General features: G+C 48.6%; 2 protein-coding genes across 2 annotated transcripts; both read right to left on the bottom strand.

The window, feature by feature from the left end:
- Positions 1-68: 68 nt before the first annotated feature.
- LOC115762337 (mucin-2) lies at positions 69-6341 on the bottom strand. The gene is made up of 8 exons (XM_030704502.1): positions 6054-6341; positions 5881-5994; positions 5448-5818; positions 3954-5390; positions 2287-3884; positions 741-2055; positions 280-566; positions 69-202 (listed from the first exon to the last, which is right to left on the bottom strand). Exons 1-8 carry the CDS (start codon positions 6339-6341, stop codon positions 69-71), a joined length of 5544 nt encoding a protein of 1847 aa, XP_030560362.1.
- Positions 6342-8890: 2549 nt separating this feature from the next.
- Positions 8891-16886, bottom strand: LOC115762190. The gene is made up of 21 exons (XM_030704313.1): positions 16832-16886; positions 16424-16771; positions 16263-16357; positions 15563-15749; positions 15376-15508; positions 15177-15319; positions 14753-14939; positions 14545-14657; positions 14174-14473; positions 13940-14107; positions 13157-13825; positions 12179-12635; positions 11921-12105; positions 11662-11840; positions 11456-11595; positions 11148-11384; positions 10693-11092; positions 10460-10629; positions 9790-10056; positions 9598-9723; positions 8891-8965 (listed from the first exon to the last, which is right to left on the bottom strand). The coding sequence occupies exons 1-21, from the start codon at positions 16869-16871 to the stop codon at positions 8911-8913; spliced, it is 4599 nt and encodes a 1532-aa protein (XP_030560173.1). The 5' UTR covers positions 16872-16886; the 3' UTR covers positions 8891-8910.
- Between the last annotated feature and the right edge of the window lie 670 nt (positions 16887-17556).

The raw sequence follows: 17556 nt of genomic DNA, 5'->3' as shown, positions 1-17556 counted from the left end.
ATATCTGCATGCAGGTTTAGTTTAGTATTTAGTTAATGTTGTATAGCCATATTAAGTACTTCAACTATCTACGTTATTGTCTGGAAACCAGCCGTGTCGCTGAGCTTAAGCGGCTTCCACCATAAATCTACGCTGTGATTGGTTTTAGGATTGGGCGTATCACAACCGCTCGTACAATTCGACTTATAATTATCAGCTGGGTCTGGTGAGTGCGTAAACAAATTTCATATATATATATCAATTTCATATAATATCAATCATTTAGTTATAAGTGCTTACCATATTTATGATCGTGTTGTTCATCGCAATTTCGGGGACAGAAGACGACCTTCACATCGATGGGCTCATATACCTTCAGTATGAGTTCGGGCACCTTTTCCGTGTCTGTGTCGTCTGTCGTATACTCTAATAATGAACGATTCGTATGAGTCACTGGGTTATGGCTGGCCATTTGTAGCGGCGCTAGGTGTACACTTTGATTCTGGGCTTGCAGCAGCCACGGCTTTTTGTTCACCGTGAGGATCTCTTGGCGTGTGGCTGCTGCAGCTGCTGTTGACTGTGTGCTGCTGGTTGGAGCGATTGTTGTTGTGCTTGTTGTTGTTGTTGTTGTTGTAGTTGGTTTTATTGTTGTATTTGGTTTTATTGTGCTGTTGTTTGATAGCGACTGCTGTATTTCTCTGCGTGTATTTGTTGTGCGTGGCTTGGTGTCGTCTGCCTCACTCTTTGATTTATGCCTTGACCTTTCGCTAACCTCATTGGCCGATTGCCTAAGAAATGCGGCTTTCGGCAGCGGGACACTTTGTGTCTTGGATGCAAATCTTTCTACTTGTGGCGTCTTGGCCTCGCTCGTTAACCCGTCGCCGCTTACCTGTGGCGACGCTTGGCCCGGCTTCTGTGCGTGCAAACTAAGCGATGGGTGTATGGAGTGCCGCTTGGCTGTTGCTGTGCTAAGTGCATCCTGATTAATTGCTGCTGCCGTGCCCTCCGCATCGTTAACATAGTCGTAATCCTCATCATCATAGTATTCCGAGTTGCTGCTACCGTTTGCATTCGAGCTGCTGGTCGTTGTGATCCGCGCTGTGCTCTGCGTGTCGGGTGCTGAGGTGGTGCTTGTTGCCATTTGCTCTGTGGCCTTTTTGACCAGCGCCATGCGGCTTAGCTTCTGCCTCAGCAGACTCATCAATAAGCTCTTTGGCGCACTTACGTCTCTGGTCGTACCTGGAATTTCATTAGCCGCAGCGGGCTTTTCGCTGGCCAAGTCGGGAACTCTGGAGCTGGCTGTCGTGCTGCTGCTGGGCGCAGCGGTAGTGCTTGCCAAGATTAGCTTTTGCTTGAGCAGTTGAATTAGCGTGTTCTTGTGGGCATTCAAATCTAGCTCAGGGACGGGCTCATCATTGGCATAGTCCGAATCCACATAGTTGTCGGAGTAGTCAGCATCGCCAGTCAGATTTGCCTTGGAGATGCTGGCATTGACTATGGCCGGTACAGGCACGCTAGAGCTGGTTTCCAGCAGATCCATGACAGCATTTGTGCGGATGGGCATGGCTCTGGTTGTGCTCTCAACTGATCTTGTGCCAGTTGTCGACATCGTAGTCGTTGTTGTTGCGATTGTTGGCGTCTTGGCAACAGGTAGCTTGGTATTCTTGAGATTATCTTTATCGAGCACATTCTCCAGCTCATCCGTATCATATTCGCTATCGTAGTACTCGGAATCTTCGGTATCTTTGCTGGTATTTGTTGGCTTTGTTGGTTCGCTTTTGTTCGCCGCCAGCTGCTTGATGGACTGCCTCAGCGACTCGGCTATGAATGGCTTGGATGTGGCCAGATTATGCCTGGCCATCTGTGCAAACGTGACTCTGGTTATTGGCGCTGCGGTTGTTGTAGATATCACCTTGAATAGCTTTTGGAGTATATGTGCCGCGGCCAAGCTAGACATTGTAGACGGTTTCTTTAGTGGTCGCTCCGTTGTCCATTTGGCTGTGGTGCTATCAACATGCCCTTCCACTTCCGGCACGGCCTCATCGTTCATATAATCGAGGCTAATCTCGCTGGAAACTAAATTTTGTGATAGCTGCGAGGATTGTGGCTCGCTTTCTCCGATCAACAGATTTCTGCTCGATTTGTTTATGTTGTTGAGTTGTTGTTTTTGTTGTTGTAGTTGTGGTGTGCATGTGTTTGTATCTGTAAAGCAGTTGGGGTTGGGTGTGGTTGAGTGTTTCATTTGGTGTAAGCAACTTACGAAGACCTGCTAGTGTATTATGCTGTAATTATATTTTTAGGACTTACCTTCAGTCGCACAAGGTGGCACCTTGGTGCTGGTTGCAGTTGCCACGGTGGTGTCCTGGCCGGAAGTTGTCGTTGTGCTTGGTGTTGGCGGCTGGGTGGTTGGTTTTGCTGTTGTCGCTATCGAAGCTGTTGGTTTCGGAGTTGTGGTGGTTGGTCTCCGAGTTGTTGTAGAACTTGCAGTGCTAATTGTTGTTGACTTGGGAGTTGTAGTGTCTGGTTTCGGAGACGAAGACGTGCCAGAGGTCGGCTTAGGTGTTGTCGTGGCTGGTTTCGGAGTTGTGGAGGTGCCAGATGTTGGTTTAGGAGTTGTAGTGACTGGTTTCGGAGTTGTAGGGGGTTCAGAGGATACTTTAGGAGTTGTGGTGGTTGGTCTCGGAGTCGTGGGGGTAGCAGAGGTTGGTTTGGGAGTTGAAGTTACTTGTTTCGGAGTTGTGGGGGTGTCAGAAGCTGGTTTAAAAGTTGTAGTGGCTGGTTTTGGAGTCGTGGAGGTGCCTGATGTTGGTTTAGTAGTTGTAGTGATTGGTTTCGGAGTTGTGGGGGTGTCAGAGGAAGATGTAGGAGTTGTGGTGGTTGGTCTTGGAGTCGTGGGGATGGCAGAGGATGGCTTTTGAGTTGTAGTGGCTGGTTTCGCAGTCGTTGTGGGGCTATTAGTTGTTGGTTTAGGAGTTGTTGATGTTGTTGGAGTGCTTGTTGCCGTTTGTCCGGCAGTTGTTGTTGGCTTAGGGGTTGCTGTTGTCGGAATGCTAATTGTTGTCGGCTTGGGGGTTGTGTTTGGCTTCGGAGTGGTTGGGGTTGTCACAGTGGTTGGTTTAGGAGTCGTAGTGGCTGGTTTCAGAGTCGTGGGCGCGCCAGAGGTTTGTTTAGGAGTTGTTAATGTTGTAGGAGGGCTTGTGGCCGTTTGCCCAGCAGTTGTTGCTGGCTTTGGGGTTGCTGTTGTCGGAGCACTAGCTGATGTCGGCTTAGGGGTAGTGCTTGGTTGCAGCGTAGTTGTGGATGTCACAGTGGTTGGCTTAGGAGTTGAAGTGGCTGGTTTCGGAGTCGTGGAGGTGCCAGAGGTTGGCACAACTGTAACAGTAGTTGTTGGCTTAAGGGTAGTTGTTGTCGGACCGCTAATTGTCGTTGGTTTTGAGGTTGAGGTTGGCTTCGAAGTCGTGGGGGTGCCAGATGCTGGTTTAGGAGTTGTAGTAATTGGTTTCAGAGTCGTGGGGGTGCCAGCTGTTGGTTTAGGAGTTGTAGTTATTGGCTTAGGAGTCGTTGTGGGACTGCCTGTTGTTGATTTAGGAGTTGCTGGAGTGCTTGTGGCCGTTTGTCCGGCAGTTGTTTTTGGTTTAGGAGTTGTAGTGGTTGGTTTCGGAGTCGTGGGGTTTCCAGATGTTGGTTTAGGAGTTGTAGTAATTGGTTTCAGAGTCGTGGGGGTGCCAGATGTTGATTTAGGAGTTGTAGTTATTGGCTTAGGAGTCGTTGTGGGACTGCCTGTTGTTGATTTAGGAGTTGCTGGAGTGCTTGTAGCCGTTTGCCCGGTAGTTGTTGGCTTGGGAGTTGTAGTGATTGGTTTCAGAGTCGTGGGGTTGCCAGATGTTGGTTTGGGAGTTGTGGGGCTATTAGTTATTGGTTTACGAGTTGTTGATGTTGTTGGAGTGCTTGTTGCTGTTTGTCCAGCAGTTGTTGTTGGCTTAGAGGTGGCTGTCGCACTGCTAGTTGTTGTCGGCTTGGGGGTTGCGGTTGGCTTCGAAGTCGTGGGGGTGCTTGATGTTGTTGTCGGAGCGCTAGTTGTTGTTGGCTTGGAAGTTGAACTTGTTGGTTTAAATGTTGTTGAATGTGTGCCAGATGTGGTTGGTTTGGTAGTACTAGTTGTTGTTGGCTTGGGTGTTGTTGGTCTACCCGTTGTTGCTGTAGAAGTTGTAGGCTTTGCAGTCGTAGTTATTGGTTTCCCAGTTGTTGTGGGATTGCTAGTTGCTGTTGGCTTAGGAGTTAAAGTGGAACGTTTTGATGTCGATGTTGCCTTGCTAGCTGTTGTCAGCTTAGAAGTTGTTATCGTAGTTGGTCTTGTAGTTATTTTGGTTGTTGTTGGTTCAGTTGAAATAGTTGTTATCAGAGTTGTTGGAGCTCTAGTTGTTGTTGGCTGCGAAGTTGTTGTAGTTGGTCTAGCAGTTGTTACTTTTGGTGTGCTTTTTGTTGTAGGTTGACGAGTTGTAGTAGTTACTTTCGGAGTTGTTGTCCTTGTGCTAGTTGTTTGTTTAGGAGTTGTATTGGTTAGTTTCGGAGTTGTGGGAGTACTGGCTGTTGTTGGCTTGGGTGAAGTTGTTGTTGGTCTAGCTGTAGATGTTGTAGGCTTCGGAGTGTTAGTTGTTGGTTTTGCGGTTGTTGTGGGATTGTTTGTTGTTGTTGACTTGGGAGTTGCAGTTGTCTTTGTGCTGGTGGTAATAGGTTCCTCAGTGGTCGATTTCTCGTTGGTTGGGCATTTCGTTGGCAGTATAACAATTTTTTTCTGAATCATACTTTTGAAGGCAGGTTCATGTGCCACCGTCGGGGCTTTTGTACTTGTGTGTGTACGAGTTGGGCTCGGAGTTGTGGTCGGAGCTTCGGAAGAACCGGTTGACTGATAGGCGGAATAGGTGTGCTTATTATATGAATATTTCGGAGTTGTTGGTATAATAACTATATTTACCGGTGATTCCAGCTCTAGGTTTTCCTTGACCAGCGCTTCGGAGTCGAAATGCGGGTCGCCATAGTTATAGTTGGGGTAGGAGAGATACGAGGGGTAAGAAGGATACGAAGGATAAGACGGATAGTCTTGATATTTAGGAGGAGTCGCAACGGTTGTTGTTGTTGTTGTCGTCTTGGGCAGAATAACAACAACGGTTTCTTCAGGCTCCCGAATGTTGCCCACTTTAGATTCCGTGGACAAAGCGCCGGCTTCTGGCTGCTGTGGTACCTTTTCCTCTGGCGCTGTGTCAAAGTCCGCCTCGGAGACATACGGATAGTAGGGAGTCATTGGTGCGTAGGGTCCAATGTCTGCGATGGGCTGGTAGGCGTGGCAGTCGACTTCACGATGTGGTCGGCAAATTTTGCGTTTCTGATCGAAGCTGTTGCTGCCAGGACATCTATGGAAGGAAATTAGTTACTTTGAATGAATCTTACTGCCGTGTTCGGTGACCTACTTGAAACGCGTTTGCAAATAGTTTCCGCTGGCCTGCAGCTTGCAGGTGTAGTACAATGCACAGTCCTTGGGAGATCTAAAGGTGCCCTCAGCTGTGCACTCGGGAAACTTGAGCTCACAGTTCTCTGGTATATAGCTGCCGCTGTTGGAGATCTCCGTCGAAGGACACTCATCGCCGGGTATGCATTTGCTCGCCAGTGGTGAAAATATGGTGCCAGAGGGGCAGCTGTACAAATGTGGCATCAAACGCTCGTCGCACTTGTAATAGATCTTGCAGTCGTGGTGGTAGGGGAAGCGACCCTCCTTCCGGCAAATGGGCGGATAATCGGGATGCACGCGCTCGACGCAACGACCTGTACTTGAGCTGAATTTCTGGGCGGGGAAGAGGCAGTTGAGTATTGACCATTGCCTTAAGCTGGTTGACTGTAGCTTACCTCCAGGTTGGGGCATTTGCTAAAGATGACACAGTTGGGCCGACAGACATAATAGTATTGCTGCTGATCCGGATGCGGCTTGATGCCCACGTAATTCCTCGAGCAGCGATTGTTCTTTATAAAGGGAAAACACAAATAAACTCGTTGAACTCGTTTCAATTTAGTAAACCTACATAGTCCACAGCTACGGGATTGCCACCGCCGGGCAAGGGCTTGCGTATGCCGTACATGCTGTCATAGTAGCTGCCGGGCGGACTGTAGAGGAGCGGCTGCGGCTGATAGCCATAGCCATAGGCCGGCGCAGGCGGATAGCCGTACGGCTGTGCATAGTAGGGATTGGGCAACAGATGAGGTGGAGGCGGCGGCGGCGGTGGCAAGCCACCACCGTATCCATGCGGCACGTGCAGCGAGCGGGCATTGATCGCGACCACAAGGGCCAGCAGCCAGATGCAGTTCGTCATGTTAGTCCCCACTAGACACTTGAGGGTCACGCAATCTATCAATCGATCTGTGTCTATATATATTTATTTGATTTGAGCAGTCGGTTTCGGTTTCACTTTTTTTGGCAGCACATTAGTTAAACACTTGGCTTCACGCACTTTCTGGCCCGTGTCCTTTGCTGTGATCGCGTTCGCGCTTCGTTTCTTACTTGTCGTTTACGTTGGGCTCGCGGCGTATAAATGCACTTTCTTGGCTCCAAGAATGTTGCATAATTGAAATGCCAATTGTGCTGATGCGTGATTTATGTATAAGAACTAGACGCAGCGCTGCTGCTGCAGTTGCTGTCGCCGTCGCTGTAATAAAAAAGAATCAACAGAACAGCAACAACAACAAAATCATATTCTCACTTCGTCTAAGCCAATTCATGAGCGCACGCCACGTGCGCAGCGACACCGGAAGAGAAGCTGCAAAACACACCCAAAATACATGACCCAAGACCCGTACTAATAGCCCAGAGTGAGATGGCACTTGCCGCTGGCTTTGGCTTCCGTTGCGGCAATTTGCTTGACGCTTTCTTTTTCTGCCATAGCGCGCATAGCATGAGTAATTATACACTGTTTCTTCACAGAAAAAGGGTATATTTGTTATTTGCAACGAGCATCTTGCTGTGCGAACGCTTATCCGTCCGTTCATCCATCTGTCCGTCCGTTCTTTCAACTGTCCGTTCGTTCATCTGTCAGTTCAGCCATTTGTCCTTTTGTCAATACGTCGGTCCTTTCATCTGCGCGTTTGGCTACCCGTGCATCTGTTTATCCTTCTGCTTCTCCGTCGATCTATCCGTTCGTCCATCTGTCCGTCCATCAATTCATTTATCCGTCCGTCCGTCAATTTGTGCAGCTGTCCTTTTGCCGATTCCTCCGTCCTTCCTTCTGCCCGTCTGTCCGTTTAGCTATCCTTTCAACCGTCGTTCATTTATTCGTTCATCCATCTGTCCGTCCATTCATGTTTCCATCAGTCCGTCCGTGCATCCATTTACCTATCTGTCCATTCATCTATACATCTGCTCTTCCGTCGATCCGTCAATCTATCCATCCGTCCGTCCGTCCATTTTTCTATCTGTCCGTCCGTACATCATCAGTCCGCCCAACCGTCCGTTTACATATCTGTCCGGCCATCCATATTTCTGTCCGGGTTACATCTTAGACTTACCTAGACAATTCTCGACTTATATTTACACTCTGATTACAGCTCGAACAGAGTATTGTGCAGTCGGTCGCGCATATTCTCAACGTTCTCCCTTGTTATTGTTTTAAATTGTGAACGTGATCGATGTCGCTGCGCTTGGCGATGCCGGAACAAGAATAAGTCCAATGATTAAGCAAAATGCTTCCATGCGGCCAGATAAAAAACCCAACTGGGTCCGATTAATCTGGCATGCCTTTGGCATTGTAATTATTGTCACCCAATCTATATTGGCCCGATTATAGGCCATAGTTGATAAATATATGCTATTGAACGAAGATATTGGGTAGGATAGCTAGAGATCGATTCATGTAACCCCATGTAAGGTGTCTTGGGCAATCTCTGAGCGGCTCGTTAGCAATTGTTTATTTTAGTTTTTAATATTTACACGTAGCCGAAAGTTACGAGAATTACGCCTAGAAATATTTCGTGCTGGTGCGTCTTTTAACACGTTCACTGCATTGCCCAAAGCGGCACGAATTTTCGGCTAGACGCTGAAAAAGCCGTGCCCCGATTACGGCCAATACACGTAGAAATAAAAAATATTGTACGAATGTGCACTTACACAAAAAAGGGCTCTTACATAAACCCTTTTTTTCGGAAACCTTAAGCAGTCACGTTCCAGCAAACAATCTGCCTGAGAGCTAAAATTCCTGAGCCTAAAATATAAATATATATTTTGGATGGGCTAAAAGTTTTGGCTGAGAAAGGAAATTAGCCGGGTTCGACTCCAATCCGGCTTTTCGGAGTTAAGCTCTTCTGATCTATACAATCTCAATGAGAGCTTAGATATACAAATTTGATGTGATCTTGTGACCTTTGAGATATGATATCGATCTAGTTAAATATTACATAACCCATTTTAAGGGCTCACAGCGTTTTCGGAGTCGTTTCTTGTAGATTGAGGTTACATTTTGAGCCGCTTTCAATAGGTCTTGTACCTTGGCAACGGGTGACCAGGAAGATTAGGACTTGTGAAAATAAATACAGACAAATTGTTGTATGGATAAATTTAAGTTTTATTGCATTTATTAATATATATATATGCATCTTAGTTATGTAGAAATACGTGTGTTTGACATTTTGCATATGTTTTGCTATGTATTTTTTTTTGGGTTGTTGTTAATTTAAATAGATTGTCTTCGATTTAAGAGGGCTTACGTCTAATGTGGATATCAGATAGATATTGAGCCTCAGGTAACCTGAGGTAACCGAATGCACGTGCAGGACCCTAATGCTACTTGCTTTATCGGGCCGAATTTAAACTGAAATGTTGTCGAACAGCTTTCGCTTGGTTATTTACAACTAATCACAAGAAGACGAGCAAAATATCCTTGTGCGTGGGTTTTAGACCTCTTGATTATCTTCCGACTCGGCGACCATGGTCAGACTTCGCAGCGATCTGTGAAAGGAAATGGCATATTAATCAGAATAGAATATTGAAAGCAATCTAATAAATATGTCGCTTGTTTATGGAGACAAGCACACAGCGTTAGTGTAGATGCGCGTAGTGTACAAAATGTGAGGCTGATAAGCCTTATCGGAGCACATGCCAGCCAGAAGCCGAGCGGGGCTTTAGTCTGTGGCTGTCTCGCGAGAATCGTGCATCTTAATATGAAATACTTGTCACTGGCTTTGTGGTTAATCTGCTGGCTAGTCCAGGCCCAAGCATGTAAGTCACAGAACAAAAGTGCAGTTGATTAGTTAAATAATTGATTAATGGATTAACTCCCAGTTGCAGTTGGCGACTTGCCGACATTTACGGGCGTCTGCGCTCTGCAGGGCGACTGGTGCTCCACCAGATGCCAAATAGCTGGCGGGCGTGATGGCATTTGCAACAAGGCGCAGCTCTGCCTGTGCAGGCCACTCTAGTGCACATTCAATTAGAAACGGAACACAAATAGAGAATACACAAAAAAAAAATAACGAAATATATAAATATTTACAATTGCGTACGATTCTAATGGCATTCGGGTACCTAGAGCCAAGAACGAGGCATTAGTCGGCGCTTAATTATGCAATTAAAATGTTCACCTGGAGCGCTCGAAGAGCGAGGGATCGGTGTAGATGGGCTCGCTGGGATCCTCAAACTGGTGGCTCGTGTTGCCGGCCGTGCGTATGGGATTTATAACCGGCAGCTGGCACATGCGCGCCAGATTGCTGTGAATAGATTAAAATTAATTGGACCGGTCTTCAAAGCCCAAACCGGGCGACAGATCTACTTACCCTGTGGCAAAAGTCTTATGTAATGAGCCGCCAAACATGGACATGTTGGTGCGAAAAGCGTTCGAGGCGCGATTTGATGTGCTCCGATTGCTGCCAGCACCAACTCCTCCTCCTCCTACTCCTCCTACTGCTCCTGCTGCATTGGGCATGTGTCCGATCTCGGAGAAGCGCTCGTGGGTGCGTATCGAGGAGTGCGAGTGGTCCAGCGAGTGGATGGGCGAGTTGCGATCCACCAGACGATTCTTTGATATCGATTTCCAGTAGCGTCTGTCAAAAGGGGTCAGGAATCGGTTCAGTTACACTCAGAGAAAAATTGAGATCAAATTCAGAACATTTGCTTTTGCAAATTTGGTATTTGAATATTCTTAAACTGAGTATAAATTTAATTATTTAAATCTTCAATTCGAAAAGATGTCAGATACACTCAGAGACAATTTGAGATACAATTCATAGCGTTTGTTTCTTCAAATTAAGTATTTGAATATTCTCAAACTAAGTAAAAAACGCAGAAATCAAAATTTTGATTCATTAGAATGTTTTCCAAAAGGGAAGTTCAAACTAAAATTTTGGAGCATTCTAAAAAAATCGTTGTGATGTAAACAATTTCTCTTGGTATCTTGGTACTTGGTTTTTCTCCAAGTGTACCCCGCCTGCATATCGATTAGCTCACCTGTAGCCGAGTCCTGCCACCAAGGTAATGCTAAAGAGCAGAATCATCAGCAGAATTATAGCCGTAATTAGGCCGTGATATTCGGCGGGCGTCATGCACACAGTTTCCACGGGCGCGACCAGTTTGCGTGGATACGATTCCTTTTCGATTTCCTCGCGCGTCTCAAACACCTGGGGAATATTTGGTTAAGTTAACATCTTAGAGCTTGGCTTTATCAATCGGTTCGTACGCACCTCAATCATTTCGCGCACTTGCTCGGGCTCCTCATTCTCCTTGGGCTTCTCGCTCTCCTGCGTGGCATTGAACTGTTCTCCGCCCATCGTAGCACTGACTGTGGTGCTGTTGACCACCGTGATCTCCTGTGTGTCCAGCTCGTCAACGCTCTCGAGCGCCTGTGGCTCGGGCAGGTCGGTTATGTTCAAGCTGCGTCGCCGGCGTCCAAAGGAGGGCTCCTGGCGCCCTGCGGGACCGGGACAATAGGCCGGCTGGCAGCCTTCGCGGCAGGAGCGCACCGTGGCCTCAAACACTAAGAAATTGGATTCGGGTATCTTGAAGGCATTGAAGCGGGCCTCCAGTGTGTCGCCATCGCGTAGCTTGTCCAGCTCTGGGAACACATACGGATCCACCGGGCAGCTAGAGGCAGGCGGGAGTCAAGGCATGATTGAATATCATATATAAAAATATTTACCCAAAGCGATCGATGAGCTGTATACTGCGGCCGGAGTAGGGATCCCTGGCCACCACATTGGTGGCAAAGATGTCCGTCACATGATTGTAGCCATCCTGCGCCTCCAAACGGAACGTCAACGGATCCCCAACGGCTATGGTGGTCGTCGGTCTGCCCTGATACAGAATGCTCAGACGCACCTTGGAGCTGAGCGTGTTCTCGGCCGGCAAATACTCGATGGGTATGGGACTGCCCGAGCTGCAAAAACAGAGCACACACAAAAGCATTAATCATCAACAGCCAATGATGATGATGATAATGGTAATTACCCCGCGCCGATATAACCAGAGCTGACGACCGCTTCGCCGGGGCCACGAAAGATGCAGGTGAGATTGTAGCGCTTATCGCGACTTGTTTGTACATTGTCCGAAAACTGCACGACCACAATATTAGTCAGCGTGTCGCCGTACTGCAAGATAAGATCAGAGATCAAGAGACGTGATAAATAATGCGATCGCCCACTGTGTCTGCTTACGCGCTGTGTGCCGCAGTCGGGATAGCCCTGGGGTCCGCTGATTCGGAGCACGTTGACGGTGCCCCCGTTGCCGCGGAAGAAGCAGCGATCGTAGAAGCCGTACGTGTAGATGCGTCCGAGAAAGCCCTCCGGCGTCCGTATGGTGAACTCCATGCCCTCCTCGTTGCATGTCTGCGTCACTGCAAGTGCAATTAGTCTCAGTCTCAATTGGGATTCAGACAGCCAGCCAGTTAGCCAGCCCAGTGGCCAGATTATTTACCATCCATGCACTCGCCGTCGCTGCGTCCAATGCTGCGTTCATAGAAGTCATAGTTGGAGGCGTCAAACGAGCCCGGATCGTGTATGTCCAGCTCTCGCGAATCTCTGTCGCTCAGCTCGCAGTTGGGCGACTCGCGTTCACGTTCACGTTCCCGATCGCGATCGTCATAGCTGGAGGCGGTGTCTCTGCAAATTGAATAGACGATTGCGATTGCGATAACTGCCCCCTCCGCAACTCTTCTCTGCTCTGTGTACATACCTGTAGTTGAAGCTGCGGCAGACAAAGTCGCGGCTCTCGATGCATTCCCGTTCGCACTGGATCAGGCTGGGCACGATCAGAGCGCGTCTCACGAAATGTCGTCGCATTTTGTGACGGGCCGCAATCTGCTTGAAATTGTCGCTTTCCTCGCAGCGCGTAATCGGCGGACGCGGTGGACCAGCACCAACAGCCACGCCCACATGCGATCCCCCACCACCAGCATATGGAGTGGGCGGATGTGACAGGCCCAAACCGGGCAGCGGTATGGGACGATCATCAAGACTATTTCCACCATAGGGGCGATTAAAGGGCGTGTCGTAGCGCCCATAGGAACCACCAGGGGGCGGGCGGCGTGCGGGCGGACCATCGTACTCGCGATCATAGGGTCCCGGTGCAAAGCGATCGCCATAGCGTTCCTCGTAGTCGTAATCGTAGTAGGGCGGCGGGCGTTCCAAACCTAATCGGCGGGCAAAAATGTGTATATATATTTATATATAGTAATTATCATAAATTCCTAAAACTATTCAGCTAAATTTCAGCTAAAGATCGAGTTACTAAAAGTATGCAATTCCATTAGGGAAAGTTAAAAGCTCTATAACTAGAATTTTTCACTGCATGTGGAAAAATATAAATTAAAAGCTTTCACTGCAATTTCCGGTAGAGAACTTGAAGAAAATTTATTGTGAAAGTATTTCTTCCCATAAATGAGGATCCATAAAAAAATATAGTAAAATTGAAGGAATAATAGTAATAATTCAATTCCTTTTCACTTTATTTCTTATGCTGTATTTCTTTATTAAGGATCTACAAAAACTATCAAAAAATAACTCGTAACTAAAAGGTTCACGTAATGCGATCAGATATATATTACCAGCTTCTCATCCTGGTCTTTTAAAGTGGGTCACATTCTTTATCTAGCAATCAGATTTGTTGGTAGTCGTATTAGGCTGCTAGTAGGTTAGTGTGTAAGGTACTTACCGGGGCGTCTGCCCAGATCACTGGGTCCGAGGCGATTACCGTACTTGAAGATGTCTAGGGGATAGCGATCGCTACCCACCGGAAAGCGATTCGGGGTCGAGGCGTACTTGCTGGCGCTGCCCGTGGGCGCCAGGGGAGCGGGCGGATAGCGTTTGGCGGAATCCGGTTCCGGACGTCTGGCACTGTGCACAATATCATCATAGCGTCCGGGTGGCCCGCGCGTGTCGGGCGCATACGGATAGCGTGACGAGTCCATGGACGAGGGTCGATAGCGTCTGTCCGGAAATATGCTGTCGGGCGCATCACGGCCCGTATAGCCGCCCACAGGATCACGACCCGGCGGATAGCGTGCCGGATAGCGGCTGTCATAGCGATTGTCGCCATATCGGCCGCCACCACCATAGCCATAGGGCCTGTAGGGCGCATCGTCGTCGGCGGGAAAGGGTCTCGTATGGGGCAGATCGCTGGGCAGTGTGTTATCATTAATGGCCGGATAAGGTAGCGGGCGATAAGGTAGCCGGTCACGATCTCGATCCCGCTCCCGCTCCGGATAGCGTCTGTCTCCATAACGATCGGGCGGATAGCGTTCCGGGTAGCGATCACGATCCCGATCGCGATCACGATCCCGATCCCGATCTCGGTCGCCACTGCCGCCCACTGGGTAGCGATCTAAGGATTCGCCGCGCCGCATTCGGGTTAGTAAATTAGTTGTCAGTAAGGATCAGTGATAAGGCACAGCGTGGTGATATTAATGGTTATGGGCTGTACAAGTTGCAGACTTACCATAATCATCTGGATAGCGCTCGTAGGGTCGACCATAGCCCATACCCATGCCCATGCCCAGGCCCAGGCCATCGCTGCCCGGATAACGAGAGCCACCATAACGATCGGGTGGGTATCGCTCGCGTTCGCGATCGCGATCACGCTCCCGATCGCCGTAAGGATAACGATCTGCTAAGGGGCAGATGTACAAGATGTTTAAGGCAAGATAAAAATGAATTTATCGCAATGATCTACCATATTCATTGGCTGCAAAGTCGGGATAGCGATCGTATGGCCTGCCATAATCAATGCCCTCGCCAGGTGGCAGCCTGTTGCTGCCGGCACCACCAGCACCATGAGAGCCTGATCCTCCAATGCCACCACCGGCTGACCCCGGTCCGTAGCGATCGTCATGCTTGTTAGGCTGTCTCCAGTTGCTGCCAGACTGATCGCCGGGTCGCTTCACCTCGTTGCCACCGTGGCCACCGTGGCCAGCATCGCCATCGGCGCCGCCGCCGCCTCCGCTACCGCCGCTGCCTCCGCCCACAACGTTTACTGCAAGACAGGCAGCAATGGAAGGAGGGGATTAGGAACCACTTCATTAGCACCAGAGAGCAAGCACTTACACATTAGATTCTCATAGTAATCATAATCAGCATCGTATATAATGCGCATGCCATCCTTTTGATTGTACCGACTGAGGCGACAAGTACGAAAACGATCGCTATAAACCGCAGACCTGCAATTTGTACGAAGCAGAACATAACCGTTGTGAGTGGGTTGGCACATAGGTGGAGAGGGAGAGGGAGAAGAAAACAAGAAAAGACAACACACCTGCACTGGAAGCTGGTCTGGCGCAGGCACTCGTCCAGGCACTCGCTGAGCGAACGGCCCGTGATCTCTGAGTGAAACTCGCCGCCCAGTCGCGAGTTGCGGTAACGCTGGAATGCTGTATCTGGCCGACGGCCGCTCGAGAAGAGGTGCGAGGTAACCGAGTTATCTGGATAATCGGTGGCTCGTTCTGCAACGGGAATACACAGCTACAGCAAATGGCAAATGGCATAACATAGACGTAGTCGTAGCAGAAGCAACCGTTGCAGTCTCTTTATGAGTCCCACTCAGCGTTTAATGGCGCACTTAACGCGTTGCCTCTGCTCCAGTCCAGTCAAGCCTAGTCGTAGTCTGTCCCTGTCCGTCCCTGTCTGTCCTGGTCTGTGTTTGCCATTGAGCTAGGCGCTAACTTGCGGTAGCCACTTACGATTATCGAGGCACACAAGATCATAAAAATGATGTGTGGGGCTGGAGCTGATGCTGATGTCATCCTTCTGAGAAATGGAATCCTCCTCGGACAAGATGCACTGTTTGCTTTGATCATCAAACTCCACCGAACGGCAAAAGTATCTGGAATAATTAATGATTAGCCTAATGCATACGAGTATCAGGCACTTTGCGTTTACTTCTCGGCGCGCAGGCACATGGTCTGGCACTCCTCCAGCGTCATATTGTTGAATATGTCCACCTCAAAGGGACCGCCCAGGCGCTTGTTCTCCTCCTTGACAAATACGGCCAGGCCATCGCAGCGACGTTCAGCTGTAAATTTGATTGGTTAGGAGCTAACATTTACAAGCTAAACTTTTGGCTTGCCATTTAAGCAAGTATTCTCCAGATAGTCCGAGTTGGGATCATCCTCCATCAGTTCCGGATGTGTGCGTCGCGTAAATCTGCTCAGCGTGCAGCTGCGCATCGTGGAATCAAAGTTCGCCGAGCGACACACAAATGAGAACTCATTCAGGCACTTGTCCTCGCAGTCCGAGCGATTGGCGGCAGTTATCTGCGACAACAATGCAATTAGAAACAAATCTTGGTCGGGAGTGCCCGACTAGGGGATACCCTAAGCCCAGCTCAGTTGGTATTGAGGGAAATGGTTGGGTTACACGAAAAGTAGCTAGGTCTTAGAATGTTCGAGTGTATCTTTATTTGGGAGTGCTCTACTAGAGATACCCTAAGCCCAGCGCTAAGCAAAAAGTATCTTAAACTGTTTGAGTTAGGCTGAAAGAAGTATTTCTCAAAATCGATATTTATCGATACTATGCAAATGTTAAGAGATATCGAGGAGAACAAATGACAAGCTCCTTCTGCAAATGCTTTAGCATAACACATATCCCAAGCATTAAGTTTTTTTAGTTTCCGAGATCGATGCGTAGGCGCACAGACGGACATGGTTAGGTCGACTCAGCGTGTCTTGGTGATCAAGAATATAAATAAAAGAACACATCAAAAGCCATTCTAAATGGGCTCAGGCTATAATAAAATGCAGAGTACCTCCTACGTTTCCCTCACTCACCTCCTTGATGTCGCTGATGGGCAGCTTGAGTTTCTTGCGCGGATGCCGCTCGAACACATAACGTCGACTGGGACACTCACGCTCGGGGCGGCTGGCTGCATTGTGTGGAGGAAAACGTTTGAGTGGCCATTTGCTGGCGGTGTCAACACCCACACACTTACATGTCAGACAGATCTCGTTGAAGTGGACGCTATTGGGCACCAGCATCAGGCTGCCGATGCCCTCGGGCCCGGCCTGTTCGGAGGTGAGATAGCAGAGCGACTCTTCGTACTCGGAGGTGCCGCCAAATGAGGTGATGCGGCTGCCCGGCTGAAAGTCAAAGCTGGTGCAAGTGCGCACCAGATTGTTGGTGCCGGTGCGATCCCGCAGGCACAGATCCTGGCACTTCTCCAGCACGCGGAACGGCGGCGCCGTGTCCCGCACCACATCGTCGTCGTAGCCCTGCAGCTGCTGGTTGGGCAGTCGCTCGTATAGCACGCGGCCTAGTCCATTCTTGCAGGTGGTTTGAGCTGTGAATGGAGCTGGGCTTTAGCTGGACTCGCAGTTGCCTGCACTTACTATGCACTTACCGTAGCTCTGGCCAAGGCTGAGACTGGCCAGCGCGGCCATCAATATTAGGCGCAGTTCCATGTCGCGCGCTTGACTCAATGAATTGTTCAGGCTTAACGCGGCATTATTAGCTGACTATCGCGTGTTCCAGAATTGCTATAGTTTCAGAGGGCTAATGAGTATGTGGGCATTTATCAGACATCATCAAATTGGACCAACAAAATTGGAAGTACATGAATGTGAAAAATACGCGACCTCAATAGTGACAACAAATTTCACCGCAACCCACCCCACAGCCCCACAATCCCACAACCCACACTCCATGCTGAACTGGTAAAAAATAATACCACATGAATAGTTAAATATTTGTGCGTCCAGCACCATAATGTGCACAATGCGTAACGCCAAATTGGATCATTAAACGAATGGCCAACAATGCTACGTGTAGCTCGGCTCATATCGATCCACAACTCCGGATGTTGCTTCCGGCTTATTGTGCGCCCAGATCTATTTATGCTTAGAATTAGCACAATACAAATCGAGTTCTGTTCTTTTATTTTCCATTTTCCATTTTTCTGAAAAGTACAACTCACTAAGCTGTCGCATTGACCTCAAAGGGTGTTCGTTGTTCGGCTGTACCAGCGCGACATTTCAATGATGAAATTATATTTGAAAGAGATTTTATTTCATGGAAATAAAATAATATTTGGCATATTACAAATATCATCTGGCATATGGAGTTGAG

The sequence above is a fragment of the Drosophila novamexicana genome, unplaced genomic scaffold, assembly GCF_003285875.2.
Source record: "Drosophila novamexicana strain 15010-1031.04,08,12 unplaced genomic scaffold, DnovRS2.1 tig00000564-arrow-pilon, whole genome shotgun sequence".
Taxonomy (NCBI): Eukaryota; Metazoa; Arthropoda; class Insecta; order Diptera; family Drosophilidae; genus Drosophila; species Drosophila novamexicana.
The sequence above is the reverse complement of the archived record's forward strand: the minus strand, read 5'-3'. Positions and strand labels throughout refer to the sequence as shown.